At 38.0% G+C, this 17,755-nt stretch overlaps 2 protein-coding genes across 3 annotated transcripts; one reads left to right on the top strand and one right to left on the bottom strand.

Moving 5' to 3' along the window:
* Nucleotides 1-535: 535 nt before the first annotated feature.
* On the bottom strand, nucleotides 536-6,042 carry psma8 (proteasome 20S subunit alpha 8). Its single transcript, XM_067418504.1, has 7 exons — nucleotides 5,836-6,042; nucleotides 4,958-5,084; nucleotides 3,434-3,558; nucleotides 1,504-1,626; nucleotides 1,300-1,419; nucleotides 1,125-1,187; nucleotides 536-986 (listed from the first exon to the last, which is right to left on the bottom strand). Exons 1-7 carry the CDS (start codon nucleotides 5,935-5,937, stop codon nucleotides 891-893), a joined length of 756 nt encoding a protein of 251 aa, XP_067274605.1. The 5' UTR covers nucleotides 5,938-6,042; the 3' UTR covers nucleotides 536-890.
* A 5,234-nt stretch (nucleotides 6,043-11,276) lies between these two features.
* znf521 (zinc finger protein 521) lies at nucleotides 11,277-17,381 on the top strand. 2 transcript variants are annotated; one of them, XM_067417103.1, is made up of 4 exons: nucleotides 11,277-11,399; nucleotides 11,487-11,544; nucleotides 12,612-12,806; nucleotides 13,778-17,381. In XM_067417103.1, exons 2-4 carry the CDS (start codon nucleotides 11,505-11,507, stop codon nucleotides 16,390-16,392), a joined length of 2,850 nt encoding a protein of 949 aa, XP_067273204.1. In that variant the 5' UTR covers nucleotides 11,277-11,399; nucleotides 11,487-11,504; the 3' UTR covers nucleotides 16,393-17,381. The 2 variants fall into 2 exon arrangements, with proteins under 2 accessions (XP_067273204.1, XP_067273203.1); XM_067417102.1 differs by having other exon boundaries at nucleotides 11,299-11,544.
* Nucleotides 17,382-17,755: the final 374 nt, after the last annotated feature.

The following is a 17,755-nucleotide window of genomic DNA, read 5'->3' as shown; positions in this document are numbered from 1 at the left end:
CTTTTGGCGAATAAATGCTCTAAATTACAATATTTTTATTTGAAATTTGGGAAAAATTTGTTCAGTAGTTGATCGAATAAAACAAAAATGTTAATTTTACTCAAATGCATACCTATAAATAGTAAACCCAGAGAAAATGATAATTTTGCAGTGGTCTCAATTTTTTTCATATATATATATATATATATATATATATATATATATACACAGACATACATACGCACACACCAGTCAAAATGTGACTTTTTGTATGTGTGAGTAACAATGTAGAAGTCTTTACCTTTGATCAATTATGTATCCAAGCTGAAAAGTAATAATGTGAAAGAAAGAAAAACGTACTGACCTCAAACTTTTCAACACAGACATACATCTTTCATTAAGGATTTACACACTGAGGCAACTGGCTAGGTTTTCCAGTCAAGGTTGGTAGTTCAAGTACTACAATCTAATGTCTAATTGCAGACTTAATGTTGTATCAAGTCATTTCAATGGTGAATTTTTTTGGGGGTGAAAAATGACAACAGAAAGACATCAGTCTGTTATTACAAACCAAAACAGTTTATTAGGAAACATCAGTCAGAGCACATTCCCCCAGAATTCTCATTGGTGGTAGAGCGCAGCTTTACAGAAGAGTGAAAACTGACCTGAGCTTACAAGCCGGCCACAAGTACGTGCTCGACAAATTACTTGCTTGGAAACTCCCAACCCTGAACATGCTTTTATTACTTAAATTGTGAAAAATATTTCCTGGAACAAAAACATATTCATAGATACTGTGGGTTCAGCAGAAGACTGAGAGACTGTGCTCTTAACGGATGAGAGGGTACAGTGAGGGCATGAGCCAAGTGCTTCTGCCCGTATAAACAAAACTACACATTCACATGAGTGATTTACGAAGACTTCTTCTGCTTTTTCTTCTCTGCCTCCTCCTCTTTCTCCTTCTCTATTTCGGCGACCAGCGTCTCAATCTCTTTAGACTCCAGTATCTGTGAAAGGAGACGGGTGCAATGTGTGCAAATGTGTCATGTGACTGATTGCTGAGACCGTTCCAACAGAAATGTTGCATCAAGACGATAGTAAACCGATAAATATACAAAAAGAAAATCATAAATCAAATGTATTACCTTTAGGGGCTGGTTTCTCCGGATCACAGCCAGCTCGATGTTCTTGCCCCCGGATTGCACAACCTGTGCAGCACAGATCATATACAATTGTCTCAGCAAACGTGTTGCATCCTGTCAACTTCATCATATGAGAGTCTGCTTGGCACGCATGTAACTATGGTAACATGGTGTTTACCTCTAGTAAGGCTTTGATGGCCAGTTTGATGGCGTCGTTATCACTTGCGATGGCTTCGTCTGTGTAGTTTTTCTCCAAAAACTCCCTCACTGTCTTCGCACTGCGCCCAATAGCGTTTGCCTGATGACACAGGTGAGAAAAAGTTTAATGCGGATGCAACATGGGTAACGTGAACATTGTGGAAACAAACTGCACCCCATTTACCTTCCATGCATGGTATGTTCCAGAAGGGTCTGTCTGATATAGACGCGGAGTCCCATCATAGTCGAAGCCAACGATGAGAGCAGAGATCCCAAAGGGACGACGTCCATTGCTTTGAGTGTAGCGCTGTTGCACAAGCAAAACACAATGAATACCGATACATCAAAAAAAAAAAACCATCTATAACAGTGCCATTAAACTCTGTAAAAGTATTCTTTTCTTACCCTAGGGCTGCATGATACACTGAAATAAAACTAAAATCGTGATATGGCTTGGTGTGATTATCAAATTGGCAGCGATTTAATTAAATATATGCATTGCGTGGTTCAGAGCGACGTGAATTCTTTTACACGCGAACACATCAAACTGTTGTGAACGAACAGCTTTTATCGTGCGGTTTATTGTCAGAACAAAAGCTTGATAGTTTAACGTTTGAATGTTAGTATTTTTATTTTATTACAATAGTAATATTTATAATTTTGTTCAAAAATAAAAAATATTATATTCATTGATATTTCATCACACAATTTTGGGCCACAATACACAATGTGCAGCCCCACAAATAAGAACAGCAAACCATAATTTTTCTCAGGATAAAAATATATTAAATTCTCATGATAGTCTCATCCTCAGACATCATGCCCACAGATCATTGGCTGAATCTCTGATGCATAAGGAACACAAAAAGGAAAACAATTCAGGACTTTTGAAGTCATCAATGACTGGTTGAATACCTCAGGACTTCCAGGAGATGTGTATCATAGTTGTGTTTACAACAGTGATAATGAGCACTTATCAGAATAAACGAAGCACTAGATTTTCAAAAGTATGCAAAGTTTGTGCTGTCATTGTTGCAGTAAACTCGCACAATATTTAAATATTTAATACTTAAATTAATAATTTATTAGGCACATGCCAGTTTGATAACATAGGCCACATTTACACTGCAGGTCTTGATGCACAATTCCGATTTGGTGACTTTATGACCTGCTTGCATCATCTTTTAAAAGCGACCCGTGTCCGATATTTGCATTTACACTGTACAGTGTACACCCAGACGTTCTTAACCGGAAAAGGAAGTAAAATGGCGCGAAATGCAATGGGCACAGATAAAATGATTATTCAATGTTTGCTTTCCGCACTTTTTCACACATCTTTAAAGCTCAGCAAAACATATATCTCGTAAGGCGGAGAAAAAGAGGAGAGCCCTTGATTGCAGTTTGTGTCAACCCGAGTTGACGTCATTCGCTTTTGTCCCTTTCTTAAAGACGTACGAGTCGCATTTACTGGGGAATATCTGATTTGACCGCTTACATGGCAGACGCAAATGCACGTATCCGATTCATATCAGATTTATTACCACATATGAGTGAGGCCTGAATCCGATCTGAGGATATCCCAATTCATGCGTTTTTTTCCTGCTTACACGTTCATGTCATACCCGATCTGTGCCACATGAGAGGAAAGAAAATCGGAATTGGGTCACTTGTACCATGTAGTGTAAATGCGGCCATAGAGACATTGACTTAAAATTTTCACGCCCCTAAAAATGACGCAGAGCAAAACTAACTGATTGGTTGCTTTACATGTCGGACCTCTTGGGCAGTCCTTAGCCAATGAAAGCTGTGATGGACTCCAGACCTTCATCCATCAGTCTGAAGGTCTGGCTACGCGAGACTAATGCAGCCATAACGCTCCCTCATGTCGTTCCAAAACCTGTATGACTTTCTTTCTTCTGCAGAACACAAAAGAAGGCATTCTGAAGAAACCTGGTGTCCAAACAACATCGGAACCCACTGACTTTTTGATCCATTTTTTTAATCTTCTATTGTGTTCCATAGAAGAAAGTAAGTCATACAGGTCCTGATTGTGCATTTTTGAGTGAACTATCCCTTTAAATGGCCTGTATGTCAACTGGAGCGCGGGGCGTTACCTGTTTGAGTGTGGCGATATAGCGGGTGATGTACTCCACAGTAACTGGGTCCTCCACTGTGAGTCTGTGGCTCTGGCACTCTACTCTAGCTCTGTTGATGACAATTCTGGCATCTGCAGTCAGACCTGAACATCACACAAACAAACACATTTAAATGTAAAAGCATACCTAGATCAACTAAATGCATTGTAAAGTTCCATATTATAAACATTGAATCCCTTAACTGTCACTCAAGTTAAGAATGCTTTGGAATATAAACCCAAGTTTGGTCTTGTTTTAAAGAAGACACTTTGCAGATTAAGGGGTTAGTTCACCCAAAAATTAAATTTATGTCATCGCATGTCAAACTGCTGAAATCACGTGACAATGGCGGTCCGAATCATGAATCAATATGCTGATTCATGACCGTTTGAATCTTTATTTGAGGTTTGAAAACAAACGCAGAAGAGAAGACAATGCTGAATAAAGTCGTAGTTTTTGTTCATTTTGGAACAAAATGTGTTTTTGATGCTTCAAGAGATTCTAATTAACTAACTGATGTCACAGATGGACTACTTTGATGATGTTTTTATTTCCTTTCTGGACATGGACAGTGTAGTGTGTATACACTTAGATACATTGTCAGACTAAATATAAAATATCTTAAACTGTGTTCCGAAGATGAACGGAGGTCTTACGGGTGTGGAACGACATTAGGGTCATTAATGACATAAATTTCATTTTTTGGGTGAACTAACCCTTTAAATGAAAGTATGAAAAAGTTATGGAAGTTTAAATTGACTGTAAATGAAACGCACTTAAAAAAAATATTTTACATAAAATATTTATTTTACAAATATTTTTACTATAAAAATCAAAGCCATATGTCTAACCAAGTTGTGTTCAAAATTTGAAGTTGATATCCCAAAAAATTTAACTTCTATCACAAAACAGTCGCCAAATATGGAACTTTGAGACCTTTCTGCCGATATGCATAATGTCAAGATTAAATAGAAAAAAAGGTTGTTTATAAAGTAGTTGAAATAAATTTGGTAAAATGAAACTTTACAATGGCCTAGTAGGAGCCCGCAAGAAGAAATTAGTGTACCGTTTCCATGGTGACGCAAAGTTCCATGGTAAAAAATGATATAATGATTACTAAAATATGTGGTATGAAAAATCCCACTAGCATGATGGTGAGAGTAAAAGGGATAGTTGACCCAAAAATGAAATTTCTGTCATTAATCATGTCACTGCAAAACTGTACAATCTTTGTTCAACTTCAGAACAAATTAAGATATTTTTGATGAGATCCGAGAGCTTTCTGACGGCTCCATATACAGCTATTTAATTAACACTTTCAAGGCCCAGAAAGGCAGTAAAGACATTGTTAAAATAGTCCATGTGACAAGTAGTTTAACCATAATTTTATGAAGCGACGAGTATACTTTTTGAGCGTAAAAATAACTTAATTCTAGATATACATCATAATGACAGAACTATCCCTTCATAGCATTGATTATACACCGAATGCATTAATCTTACCTGCAAAGGCCATGCACACATGCTCATCCAGAGCGCATATCTTCCTGACAGTCCTCTCCTCCTGAAGCTTTGCCACAGACTTCTTCTCAACACCCAGGACAACAATATCCTTCCCCCTGATTCCAACCTTAGATGTACAAAAATATTTCAGTTTAAGACACAAATCTTGGTATGTGAATACTAGTAACATTTACAGACAATGAAATAATTTAGTGTGAAGGCACAACGTTTATTTTCATTATATCGAATCCTAAACTACGGGCACATCGCCCTCTACCGGAAAATGTGTCCGTCACACCCACACAGTCTTAAAAATGAAACTACATGAATCATACAGTTACAGCAGAAGCGCAATAAAACGTAATACCAAACATAATCTATTAAAATGGCATTCACTTATTTAAGGATCTCGAAACAGTTGTGACGTTTGAAATGCATCTAGTAAAAGCCAGTTGCTGGACCTGCAACGTTAACTTCATTGATTATTTAACTTAGTCGCCAAAATTCTTAAAACACAAATTAGTTTATTATTTTCTATTTTAGTAGTAGTGTACAAGAGTGGTATATGAAAAGCATTTAGATGTGTGTGTGATTAAAATAAATCGAATCAAATAATAGAACTAGTTTACTATCAGGATAGCCCATGCTAATGCTAGCCGCAACATGCAAGTCACGCTTAGCTGTAACATATCAATAAACTTGCTACTAAATAAGCGAACACCTCAGCTGCTTCAAAACAGTCTTAATTAACCACAGTGTTTAATCCTGTACTTCCACTTGATCGCTATAATCCCCCATCAATACATTTTGAGTATATTTGTGTAGCCGTTAGCCTCGCGCTAAAGCAGCGGCTCAAATATAACCATATAAACACTCACAGCTGTGGAGCCCTTCTTTACTGCTTCCTGAGCGTATTCCACCTGAAACAGGTGACCGTCGGGAGAGAAAACTGTTATAGCTCTGTCATATCTAGCTGCCATTTCTGCACACTAGACACAAAAGGACAAATTTGGGTGAATTAGTTGCCTCTGACTTTCGACTCGCAGCACAGGAGGTTTCGAAATTGATTTACGCATGCGCATCAATAGCGCGCATTGAATGGTGGGACTTGTAATCCTCAATGCAAGGAACTCGTGATTTTAATTCACATCCCTTTTTTCATTTTGAATACATCGTTAGATTTCTATTTACGTTTATTTATTTATTTTCATCTTGATGTCTCCTATTTAGATTTAAGGGGAATTTAAGGAGATTACTTGATTACTATTAATTATCATATAGCCTAATCACAATAATTATATATATATATATATATATATATATATATATATATATATATATATATATATATATATATATATATATATATATATATATATATATATATGTGTATATATATGTATGTATGTATGTATTATATATATATATATAATTTATTTAATAGTAATAATTATTTATTGTATTATGTAGCTATTATATTGCTTCTTTTTTTACTTCATTTTGATCAATTAAATGATACCTTGGAATTTTTATTTTATTTTTTACTTAAAAATTAATATTCTGCAGGTATTTGAGGGAAGTGTATCTTTAAAACTGCATTTCTTATCTTTTTTTGGTTAAAAATGATCCAAAATCAATTTGAGCAAAGTACATAATCAGCCAGTGTTTAAAACTATCTCCTTAACATTAGCCCGATTCACAATGGTAAGCTTGTAATAATGTTATAATTTGAGTTGCACTGGTGTCTTTTAACGGGAAATTCGAGCATGCCATCATTCATCTTTGCATCATTACACACACACACACACACACACACACACACACACACACACACACATATATATATATATATATATATATATATATATATATATATATATATATATATATATATATATATATATATATATATATATATATATGAGTCCAGCTATAATAGGCTATATCACATGTGAGGATCATGTGAAGATGCTGCATGTGGCCGATCATTTATAGGTTTTTCTCAGCTGTAATCATTAATAGTCTTTTCACAGCTGGAATAATTCAACTTTTTTATTTTGATCACGGATTGTAATCCAGAAAGGTCCAAATGACAATCCTCAGTGACAACTGGAGATTCACAGGCAAAAGCAAAAGATTAGCCTGTACAAAACTTTACATCTACAGTAAACATACACATAGTCACATAATTCTGATGTTGTTAACATGAACAATTTGAGAACAAAGTATAACAATAATAATAATTTGCTATGTTTGATTTGATATGAGCTAAATGCTCGTTAGATTCAGTGGATGCGTTATTTATTGTTATTATTATCATTATTATGTATTTCCGATGGTTGCATTATTTAATCTATTGCTTTTTTCTCAGTCTGTCAGAACAGAAGTGGCCAGTTATTTTTCAGATGACATGTTACTTGTTCAGATGGCATTTTGAAGGGAAATTACTTATTTTGGTCATACTTCCAAGACGTAGAATCTGTGATTGTGAAGTACAGCGTCCACACCGGTGCAGTGACTGACAGCCAGCCACACCAACTCCTCAAAACATTAGATTCTGAGGAGCCGTGCTGATGCACTTCCACGCATAAACAATAAACAAATAACCGCAATTGCAGGTTTCAAACAGAGATGGCGACAAAGAGGCGCAACTTACGGACTGCAGCTTTATTTTTTTTAAATAAAAAGTAAGTGCATAATATGTTTGAATTTCTGTTTCTTTGTTCTGCATTAGTCTATGTAAAATGTGAATATTGCACTGTCATACAAATTTGAGCAGTAAACAAATTCATCAAAAAAGACATTTTAAAAGTCTAGTTTTTAGTTTCCAATAAATGTTTGGCAAAAGAATTAAGCTGAACAATCTTATACAATATGCTGTCATGTCCACTCCAGAGCTGTTTAGTCACTGTATGTAACTGTGATCTCTTCAATGGTTTTGAACAAGTGATGTCTTTGACAAGTACCTCTACAAGTACCTACCAACACTTTCATGCTTCTACTTCAAAGACCATTTTGGTGCCACCAAACCTCTCATCAATGCTTCATCAAGAGCACGGTAAACCTGCAGAGAACAGGCCACAAGTCTCCCGTACCTTATTAAAAATGTCCTTTTAATTAAATTCAACAAATAAGAATACATTAAACTAAATATGATGCATCTGGGAATAGTGGGGTTTGTGTTCCGAGACCATGGAGCAGTGTTCAAAGAGAGCGAAATGCCCACCCACCAGTATTCCTTAGCTGTGTATTCCCTCAAACTAAGCTAATGAGGACCTTCTGTGCTCGCTAACACTCACAGCCTCGGCATTTCTTACGGGAGTCACCTGTGTGGGACATAAGAGGTCTCTGAGCAAGTGTGACCCAGCTAATAACATATTAGGACTGTTCTGAAATAAACCAGGTTGTGGGGACTATAAACATATGGAAAAGTGCACTGGTGTGTGTCTGTTCAGAATCATTTCTCTGATGTTTTCTGGGTTGTTTCACTTTAAATGTCTGTCATTTAAATGATATACACAAATATTTTTTATTTTTTTAAATAATCCTAAATGTTGCTTTCATTTTTTCTTAAGTTTAAAAAAAAAACATTTTCTCTGGATAACAGAATTTGTAGAGGTGCTTAAAATGTTTAGGAGGTCAGTTACAAGCAAAACGTCTCGAGTTGTGCAGGTAGAAAGCACCTTGCTTCCACAAGACCCAATTATAACTGCTCGACCTTGACCTCAGTTAGAGAAACACGGAAGTAAAGTCTTTTTTCATTTCTGATCCACTCTAGATCAGTCAGTTTTGTTCACCGTCTGAGCTGGGATCATCATCATTAGCAATCAGCCTCATCTCTGGCTCTGTAATTAGCTGATTAATAAAAATTAACCTTCAAAGTTCATTAATATCACACAATAATTAATCTTGATGTCCTGGTTTAAAAATGCCCCAACTCTTTTTTTCATTTCCAAGAATTGGCAGTGGTAAAATGTTCATAAAGATAATTGGCTCATGAGATTGCAGACACTGCAGATAATCATGCTGCCCCTCATGAGCAGCCTCTGTTGGAATGTATTACGAAATCTCTTGGGAAAATTATTTTTAAAGGGATAGTTCATCCTTAAAACATAAACATTTAATTTACTCACCCATTTGTTTTTATATGTCACAGAAGAACTAAATGATTGCAATTAAAGTGCATAAAAATGTTCAGGCTGCTTTTCCTAGACGACCGGGTCAGAGCATCGCCAAAACTGCAGCTCCTGGTGGGTGTTCCCGGTCTGCAGTGATCATTATCTATCAAAAGTGGTCCAAGGAAGGAACAGTGGTGAACAGAATCATGGGCGGCCAAGGCTCATTGATGCACGTGGGGAGCGAAGGCTGTCCCGTGTTTTCTGATCAAACAGACTGACAAATTGCTCAAGACGTTAATACTTGTTCTGTTAGAAAGGTGTCAGAATACACAGTGCATCGTGGTTTGTTGCATATGTGGCTGCATAGCCACAGACCAGTCAGGATGCCCATGCTGATCCCTATCTACTGCTGAAAGTGCCAATAGTGGGCACGTGAGCATCAGAACTGTACCACGGAGCAATGGAAGAAGATGGCCTGGTCTGATGAATCACTTTTTTTTTTTTTTGGTTTGAGGAGCACAACTACGAGTTTGAGGGTGTTGATTAGCCTCCAAATTTCCCAGATCTCAATCCAATCGAGCATCTGTGGGATGTGCTGAACAAACAAGTCTGATCCATGGAGCCCCCACCTTGCAACTTACAGGACTTAAAGGATCAGCTGCTAGCATCTTGGTGCTAGATACCACAGCACACCTCAGGGGTAGTAGAGCCCATGCCTTGATGGATCGGGCTTTTTTGGCAGCAAAAGGGGGACCAGCACAATAATGTTATACCTGATCGGTATATATTTGATTCTAAGATTTTACTGGCAAATCACAGTGAATTTGTTTCTGTAGTTCTGTGGAAAAATATTTAGGGTGAAATTTTGTGATTTTTCAAAAGTTAATCATTCAAAGGTACAATCTAGGGGAACTGACTTTTTTATTATAGCAGATTCACCGTACACTATTTGTTTCTGTATAATAAACCAAATGGATGCTTGAAGATATGAATCAGAACTATAACAGCTCTCATCCCTTGAGATGCTCTGATTGGCTGATACATTATTTCCTCCAGGATCTCCTTTCCGCAAAGGTTGCCTTTGCATGTCAATACTGTCTATTTACAGCAACACTATAGGCCTATACACACGAATAGCTCTTTATACAATTTATTTAGGTACTGAAGATTCGTACCCAATAAGTCTAAATCACTACTTAGATCCTTAATGGTAAAGCCAACTTGAATGCAGGGTGATTAGGACACCTTTTGCCATTGAGATTAATTGAAAAACTACCCAAAGTGTTCATGCTGTCACCTCAGAACCTCAAAGAGGTGTTATGCTGTTGTGTCTTCATTGCAACATCGTGTCCTTTATTCACAAAACAGTCACAGACAAGTGTCTCAGCAGCTAATTCAAAACTCATTAGAAACAAGCAATTGCAGAGCGGATTCCCAAAGGGATGCAGCTTTCTAATCAACGTTCCCTATACTGCAAAGCCCATCCAACGGGGCGGCTCATAACTAACGTTCCCACAGAGAAATTAAACCGAGGCGTCATTATGAAAGTAGATGCTCCTCTGACGATTTCATTACTACGGTACCATATGTTTGATGGTATATTATAGATATTCATAAATGTTATAGGGACATTTTGTCTTGGATAAGTTGTGTCATTTCTTCTAATATTATAGAAACAAAAGGAATAATTAACCGAACGCTCAGACAAAATGAGTCAAATGCCATGTGGACCAGGTCTAGTATTTTTTTGTTTTTGTTTTTAAATAAGGCAAAATTCATGCAAAGACATTTTAGATAGCCTATCAATACAAATGTAGATCAAATAGGCTCACTTTAATCTTTGCATTCGGCTCCTGAGGAAATCACCCCAGAAATCTCTTTCAGAAGAGATTTCAGTGTCTCAAACTGAGCTCAGATTTGTCAAGATAATACATACTCAAACATCTAAAATCAGGGTTTTTCCTAAATCGCTATTCTAACCACATAGCAAAAAATACACTCACTGTAGGCTATGTGTAAGGTTCTCAGTGTTTACTTGCAATTATATTACGGAAATTCTAGTGGAAACGAAACAAGACAAAGTTAATGTTGACGTGAAACATAACTGAGAACTCTTGAGCTATAAACTAGCATCCTTTGAGCAATAAAAAAAAAAAAAATGTATTTTGGGGTGTCGGTGTGTTCAGTGATTACGCATCTCGCGCGCGTCCCCGGTGGCGCAGAGCGTGTATGGAGTCATCCCGCTGCTGTAGGCGGGGGCGAGCCCCTTTGCCCGTGATATTAATGTGCTTTCCCGCTATTCCAGTCTATGAAACAGCACGCAAGTATTGGCTCTTGTTTGCCTCTTGTCTTGTTTTGTCCTTCGTTTGCAAACAGTGGACAGGAACTTAACCCGGCGATTGTGTTGACAGCTGCTGAAGTCCTTTACAATGACTCGTCGAAAGCAGTCGAAGCCCAGATCTTTGAAAGGTACGAAAGGTTTTTTTTTTATTTAAATCACTTGCTTCCTTGATGTCTTGAGTGAAACACGACCGCGGGACAAATCGAATGAATAACCCCAATGAGTTGCAGATCATTAGGCTACAGATTAATGTCGCGCAAAAATCAAAACAGGAGACTGAAATTGTCTTGGAGCAGAACTTTCATTTAACTTCCATTGCATTTTCGAGTAATTTAATTTCATTGGGATGGGTTTGTAATCACTGTTATGATAATAATCAATGTAATATTATAGTACTTGGGGTTCTAGGACAAAAAAGTTGTCAGCTCAGTTGTAGTCAAAACTGTGTGTGTATCCGGTGGGGACTTAACCTGAATGCACACAGACACATGGGGACTTGTGTCACAGTGGGAACATAAATGAAGGGTCCCATGAGAAACAAGCGTATACATTTTTTTCATTTTTTTTCTCCATTTTTTTATGTAAAAATGCAGAAAGTTTTGTGTGATGGGTATGTTAGTGTAAGGAGGAAAATATACCGTTTGTACAGTATAAAAACCATTGTGTCAATGGAGAGACCCCACAAGAGAGAGAGAGAGAGAGTTTTGCAATGACTGGGACAAATGTTCCAACAAAAATGGTAAAATCTGAATGAGGAAAATGTCTTAATAAACATGTTATTAAATAATGTCTTAATGAAATATACGTGATGATTATATTTAGTATGGAGCAGAAAATATTAGCACATTATAAAAACAATAGAGCAAAGTTCACTGAGGTTTCTGTTTGCGAATCAGTTTTTCTTGTCATCAAGTCAGGTGGCTCTGTTCTGTCACCTTGAAATCACAGAATACATGTTATATGGACTGTTTCAAGAGCAAACATGAACACAATGGCACTGCCCTGCTGGATGAAAAACAGATCAAAATGTTTGTATTTGTTTACTCTTTGCTTTTTTCATACCACAGGGGCGCCATAGTGCACCAAACGGTCCACAAGAGACGGAAAAATGCCATTTAAGTTCTTGATTTCTTTGCATTGTTATATGATATTTTGCTGCCATGGCCTTTTCTTGCTATGAATCTTTTCTTCACAGGTCAAGACGACAGGTTAAATACAAAGGAAGATGGCATGATTGTGGGGAAGAAACGTTGCTCCTGGGAAAGGAGAAAAGAGAGGGATGACGAGAGGGAACAACATGGGCAAGAGAAGGATGAAGATGCTAAAGAACACAAGAGTGGATGCCAGCAATCAGAATCATTAACCAAACAGATGTACTACCATGGTTCAGGTACACAAACACATTCCCATATACTTCTTTCTATAGTATCCTATATCCTTTATTATTTAGTATTCCATTATTAAACTGTGAATAGTTTCTCCATCTCTCTCTGTAGATTTAAAACTGGCAGATTTAAAAAGAAGAGATCATTTTGGGGATTTATATTCAGGGTTTTGTGTTTCTGCAACTTTGAATTGGGTATATGCAATTCCATATTTGCACAATAACAGAATTATTCATGCCTTTACAAATGATTTTGGATTTGTAATATAGGAATTGTAATCATTTGAAGACATGTTTTAATAGCGTATGTCTTATTATTTAAAGCAGAAATATTAATCTTTTGATTTAGTGTGCAATTTGGTACCATGATTTGGGTTTTAGTGTTTCTCTTGTACATATTTAGTACTTTAAAGTAACAGCACTCCATTTGTTCAAACTGTGAATTTGGTCCTATCACACTGACAGCAATTTTAGTCACAGTGGGACTGCTCATTATGTGGCCACACACTGAGGTAATTACATCTAAAAAAAAAAAAGTGTGAAAAAGAGCATCCAATTCATATTTATGGTGTTTAGTCTGCTCTTATGAGCCTGAGATATATTTTAACCTGCCAGACTTCAGCAGGACAGACCTCTTGAAATAGTAGAGTGGAATTCTTATACCTGTGGTTTAAGTGAGTAATGTTGAGGAAGCTACAAGTTCCTCAAAATTTGAATAGTTCAACTGCAGCTATTGTTTTAAAAAAGAAGTAATTGTCAAAAACACGATATAAATTAGGTTGGCGGCAAAAAAAAAAAAAAACATCAGTGTCACGTTTCAGTTTTCGTTGTTGGAGAAACTCTCTTGTTACTGCGAATGCTACGCTACTTTGACAAAATTAGTTACTGTCACACTACTGAAAATTTACTTACTTTACTTTTTAAAAAAAACAGTTATGGAAGTTGTAAATAAATTTTCCTCTCTTCTCTTTCCATAGCGAATCATAACGTTGAGGAGGATGAAATATGTTGCTTTGCTTCTCTTTCCCCTGCTAACCCCTCTGCTGACCATGAAGATGGATGTGACCATGGACTCAAGGGAGACATATATAGAGATCATCAGAGACTTAGTCATTGCAGGAGGGAAAGCACCCCTTTGCCTTGCAACAGTTCAGTACCTCTTGAAATATTCCAAATGGATATCAGCAGTGAGAGCCCCACAGAACTCAAACAGGGCTTGAGTAATCAATATGAACAGGGTAGCGTTATGTCCTCCCGACATCTCTCTCTTGTAAATAATCCACAGCATAACTTAAGTGAATCTGAGAAAAGAAAACCTCCAAGTATTGCTGCACAAGATCAATCAGACTTCTCAATGGCAAAATGCATCTGTGCAACCTCACACATCTCCAGTCCAGCCACTCCAAATGTGGCAGAAGTGGCTCCTTGTGCAGAAAAGAGAAAGTCCCAGTTTGTCTCAAAAAATTGTTTAGGAATCTCCAAAAAGCTCAAAATTTTCAATAATTGTCTTCATTGTCACAATTACATGGACCCTAGAGCATGTCCACAGGCCAAACTCAAGGACAATGAAATCCACTCAAGTTCTGAGACTTTTCCATCTGAACTAAAGGAGCATCAGAAAGAGGCTAATGTGACGCTGGACCACTCCGTGTTGCTTGAAGCTGCGATCACAGCGGCCGTTCAGACAGTTCTTCAGTGTAGCTTCTGTCCCACGTCGTTAAAGGACCTGAAAGCCCTTCAAGAGCATGTTCGCCAATCACACAACTCGGCTTTAATCGAGAGCAACGTCTTTTTCTGCTCACAGTGCTTCGGAGGATTCCTGACAAAGGACACGCTGGATAATCATGTGCGGCAGACACACTGTAAAAAACAGAGCCTGAAACTTGATCCAGATGCAGAAGAAACAGCAGAAAGGAAGTCTTCGCAGTTCTGTCCATACTGCACCCATTTGCCTACATTTAGCAGCAAGATAAAACTGATGCAGCATATCAAAAAGACACACAAGAACATTAACTTGATGAACCTTAAAGAGGGAAGGAGGACAATGGGTTCAACGTCACCTCAGTCAATCAAGAGTCTGACCAAAAAAAATAGCCAATTACCTTCAACAGACTTCATTTGTGACCATTGCGGGGCTAAATACACCAATCTGGATCTGTTTCAAACTCACTTGAGTTCCCACCTGAAGAGTATGCTTCCAAAACTTACATGTCCAGAGGGTTTCAAGGATTTCCCAAACCAGGAATCTTTTAAGGAACACACATTGTCTCATTTTAGCAATTCATCTACACTCTACATCTGTGAGAGCTGCAGTAAGTCCTTTACCAGTGTCAAAGACTTACATGGGCACCTACTTGAGATGCACACCATGGTGTTTTTCCGATGTTCCCTCTGCCAGCAGGTGTTTGACTCCAAGGTGTCTATTCAGGTTCACCTGGCCTCCGAGCACAGTAACAAGAAAACCACATTCCACTGCACGTCATGCGAATGGGATTTCAAGCAAGAGCATGACTTGCATCTGCATGTCAAACAGAAACATCTCGACAAACAATGCAAGATGTACTGCTGTATCTTTTGTGCAGAGTCCTTTACCACAGACATCGAGTTGCAGTGTCATATCACAACACATAGCGACAAATGCAATCCCTGCGTCTGTACCAATACCAGATCTCCCCTCGAGGTGCCCTTACATGAGAAACTCTCTGCCAAGAGTGCTGAAGGTAACAACGTGACCCCTCCACCTGTCTCCGAACCAGTTGCCAAGGACAGTGCTGGAAAGCTGCCAGTGAATAGTGAAATAAGAGTCGGTAAGGTGGAATCGCTGTTTAGCCCTCCCACTGAAAGCAAAGGGAAGGCACATCTGAACGATCCTATGTTTGCCTGTGAAATCTGCGGTGCTTCTTACACCATGCAGTCCTTGCTCGCCAACCACCAGCTGCGAGATCACCACATCCAGCCCGGGGAGAGTGGCACTCTCAAGCGCAAAGTGGAGGCAATCCAAGGGAGCCACAAATGCAAAGACTGTTCCAAGACCTTCTTCACTGAGATGGCACTGTGGGAGCACGTCCAGACTCATCTAGGCCCCACCAAGCACTGCCAATGCCCCATCTGTGGAGAGCGCTTCCCTTCACTGCTAACTCTGACTGAACACAAGGTCACCCACAGCAGGAGCTTGGACACAGGCAACTGCCGCATCTGCAAGCTTCCTCTTCACAGTGAGGAGGACTTCCTGGAACACTGTCAGAGGCACCCAGACCTGCACAACTCACTGACAGGCTTCCGCTGTGTTGTGTGCATGCAGACTGTCACCTCCACTCTTGAGCTGAAAATTCATGGAACTTTCCACATGCAGAAGGTCCAGGGGGATGATCTTATCAACAGCTGCATGGATCCCCTCAACCTTAATCCTGACCTTAAAATCTCCTCAAGTGTTGCTCAGCAGGAAACGGTCACTATGAATGTCAGTACGTTTGAGCATAGACTACGAGACACTAAGACTAGCATTTCTGTGGTGAACTGTTGTTCGGCTACAGCACTCATACCAGAGGAGAGAAGCAATAAGAACACTCTCACCCAGGCCACAACAGTTTGAGTTAACCCTAAATAAAGGACATCATTTGTATGGCCCACGAATGCCCTCCCAAACTGCCGCCACCCTCTGACCCCCCTCACCACCTCCCATCTGAAGACAAGCGAGCATCCTTTCGCCAGGGATTACAAATGCACGCACACGTGTTGGTTGCTTTCAACTAAAAATGCAAAGTTGTACCAATGTTACTCCCCAACCCCCATTTTATGTGCCCTGCTCTGACAATATATGTACTCTTCTGATTGCTTGTGTAGTGGAGTATGTTTTCAATTGTACATTATGTGTTTAGGCCCTACATGTGTGAAGCCATATTTCGGAGAGGCTGTTTTCTCCCTAAAAAGCAGTTTCCTTGTTTGAGATGCTTAGCAAATTACTAATTCTCCCAAGTGCAAGGCTAATCTTCACTGGACACTTCTGAGGTTGTGAACTCAGATTTACTGCCATATTTGGATCATTTCATCTCTCCTTGTTGCGTTTTAAGATAAATCCTTTTGTTAAGAAATGGAACTGGATCTTTGTGGATCTAGACGGTAATGAGTTACTGATGACTGAAACTGCAGAGGCGCAAAGGGGCACAAAAGAGGATGAGATGTGGGCAGTGGGACTTGATATTCTGAGGGAGAGAGTCATTAGCAGTGTTTAATCTAATTGAAATCTGAGCAGGCCTCTTGGTAAACTTTATGGATTAGATGTAGGGCTTTTGGACAATGACATCTGATAACAACAAAATAGATGTAATGTTATGCATTTTTATTTTGAATGATGTCTTTTTAGTAAAATCTTAATCTTAAAAATAAGATTAATCTCTGCCTTTTTTATAATTTTGACTCACAATTTCAATTACGTGTCTTGTTTGTTGTATATCTGTACATGATGTTTTATTGCAAAAAAAAAGTAAATTGTGTTTATGGATAAATGTGCTTGTGTGTAAGAAGTGTGTGTTTGCATTTTCAGTTCTCCATTGTTGATCAAAATAAATTAAATAAAATAAAAACCGCTAACATATTTCTGGACAAATGCAGTTTAGATGTGTATTTATTAAATTAAAAACATAAATTAAAAACAACCATAATAAAGCAATTATGGTATTTATTACCTGAAATAAGTTGTTCTTTTAGATTAAAATGTTTTACCATTTCTTAGCTCCTTAAATTACCCTTTTTTTGAAAGGTTGGCAGTTTCACTTTATACTAAATATAAATACAATTTTTGGGGGAGTCAAACTGAATGGCAGGATTTACTTCCTCTGTACTAAAGTGTTTGTGCATTTGCAAATCTATTTATCAACTTAAAATAATTCTGACCTATTTACACTATTAAAGAATTGTATTCTCATTGTAAACATGGCTAAAATTTAAAAAATGTA

This window comes from Pseudorasbora parva, chromosome 15 (assembly GCF_024679245.1).
Source record: "Pseudorasbora parva isolate DD20220531a chromosome 15, ASM2467924v1, whole genome shotgun sequence".
In the NCBI taxonomy this organism is placed as follows: domain Eukaryota; kingdom Metazoa; phylum Chordata; class Actinopteri; order Cypriniformes; family Gobionidae; genus Pseudorasbora; species Pseudorasbora parva.
Note: the sequence above shows the minus strand (reverse complement) of the source record. Positions and strands in the feature narration are given on the sequence as shown.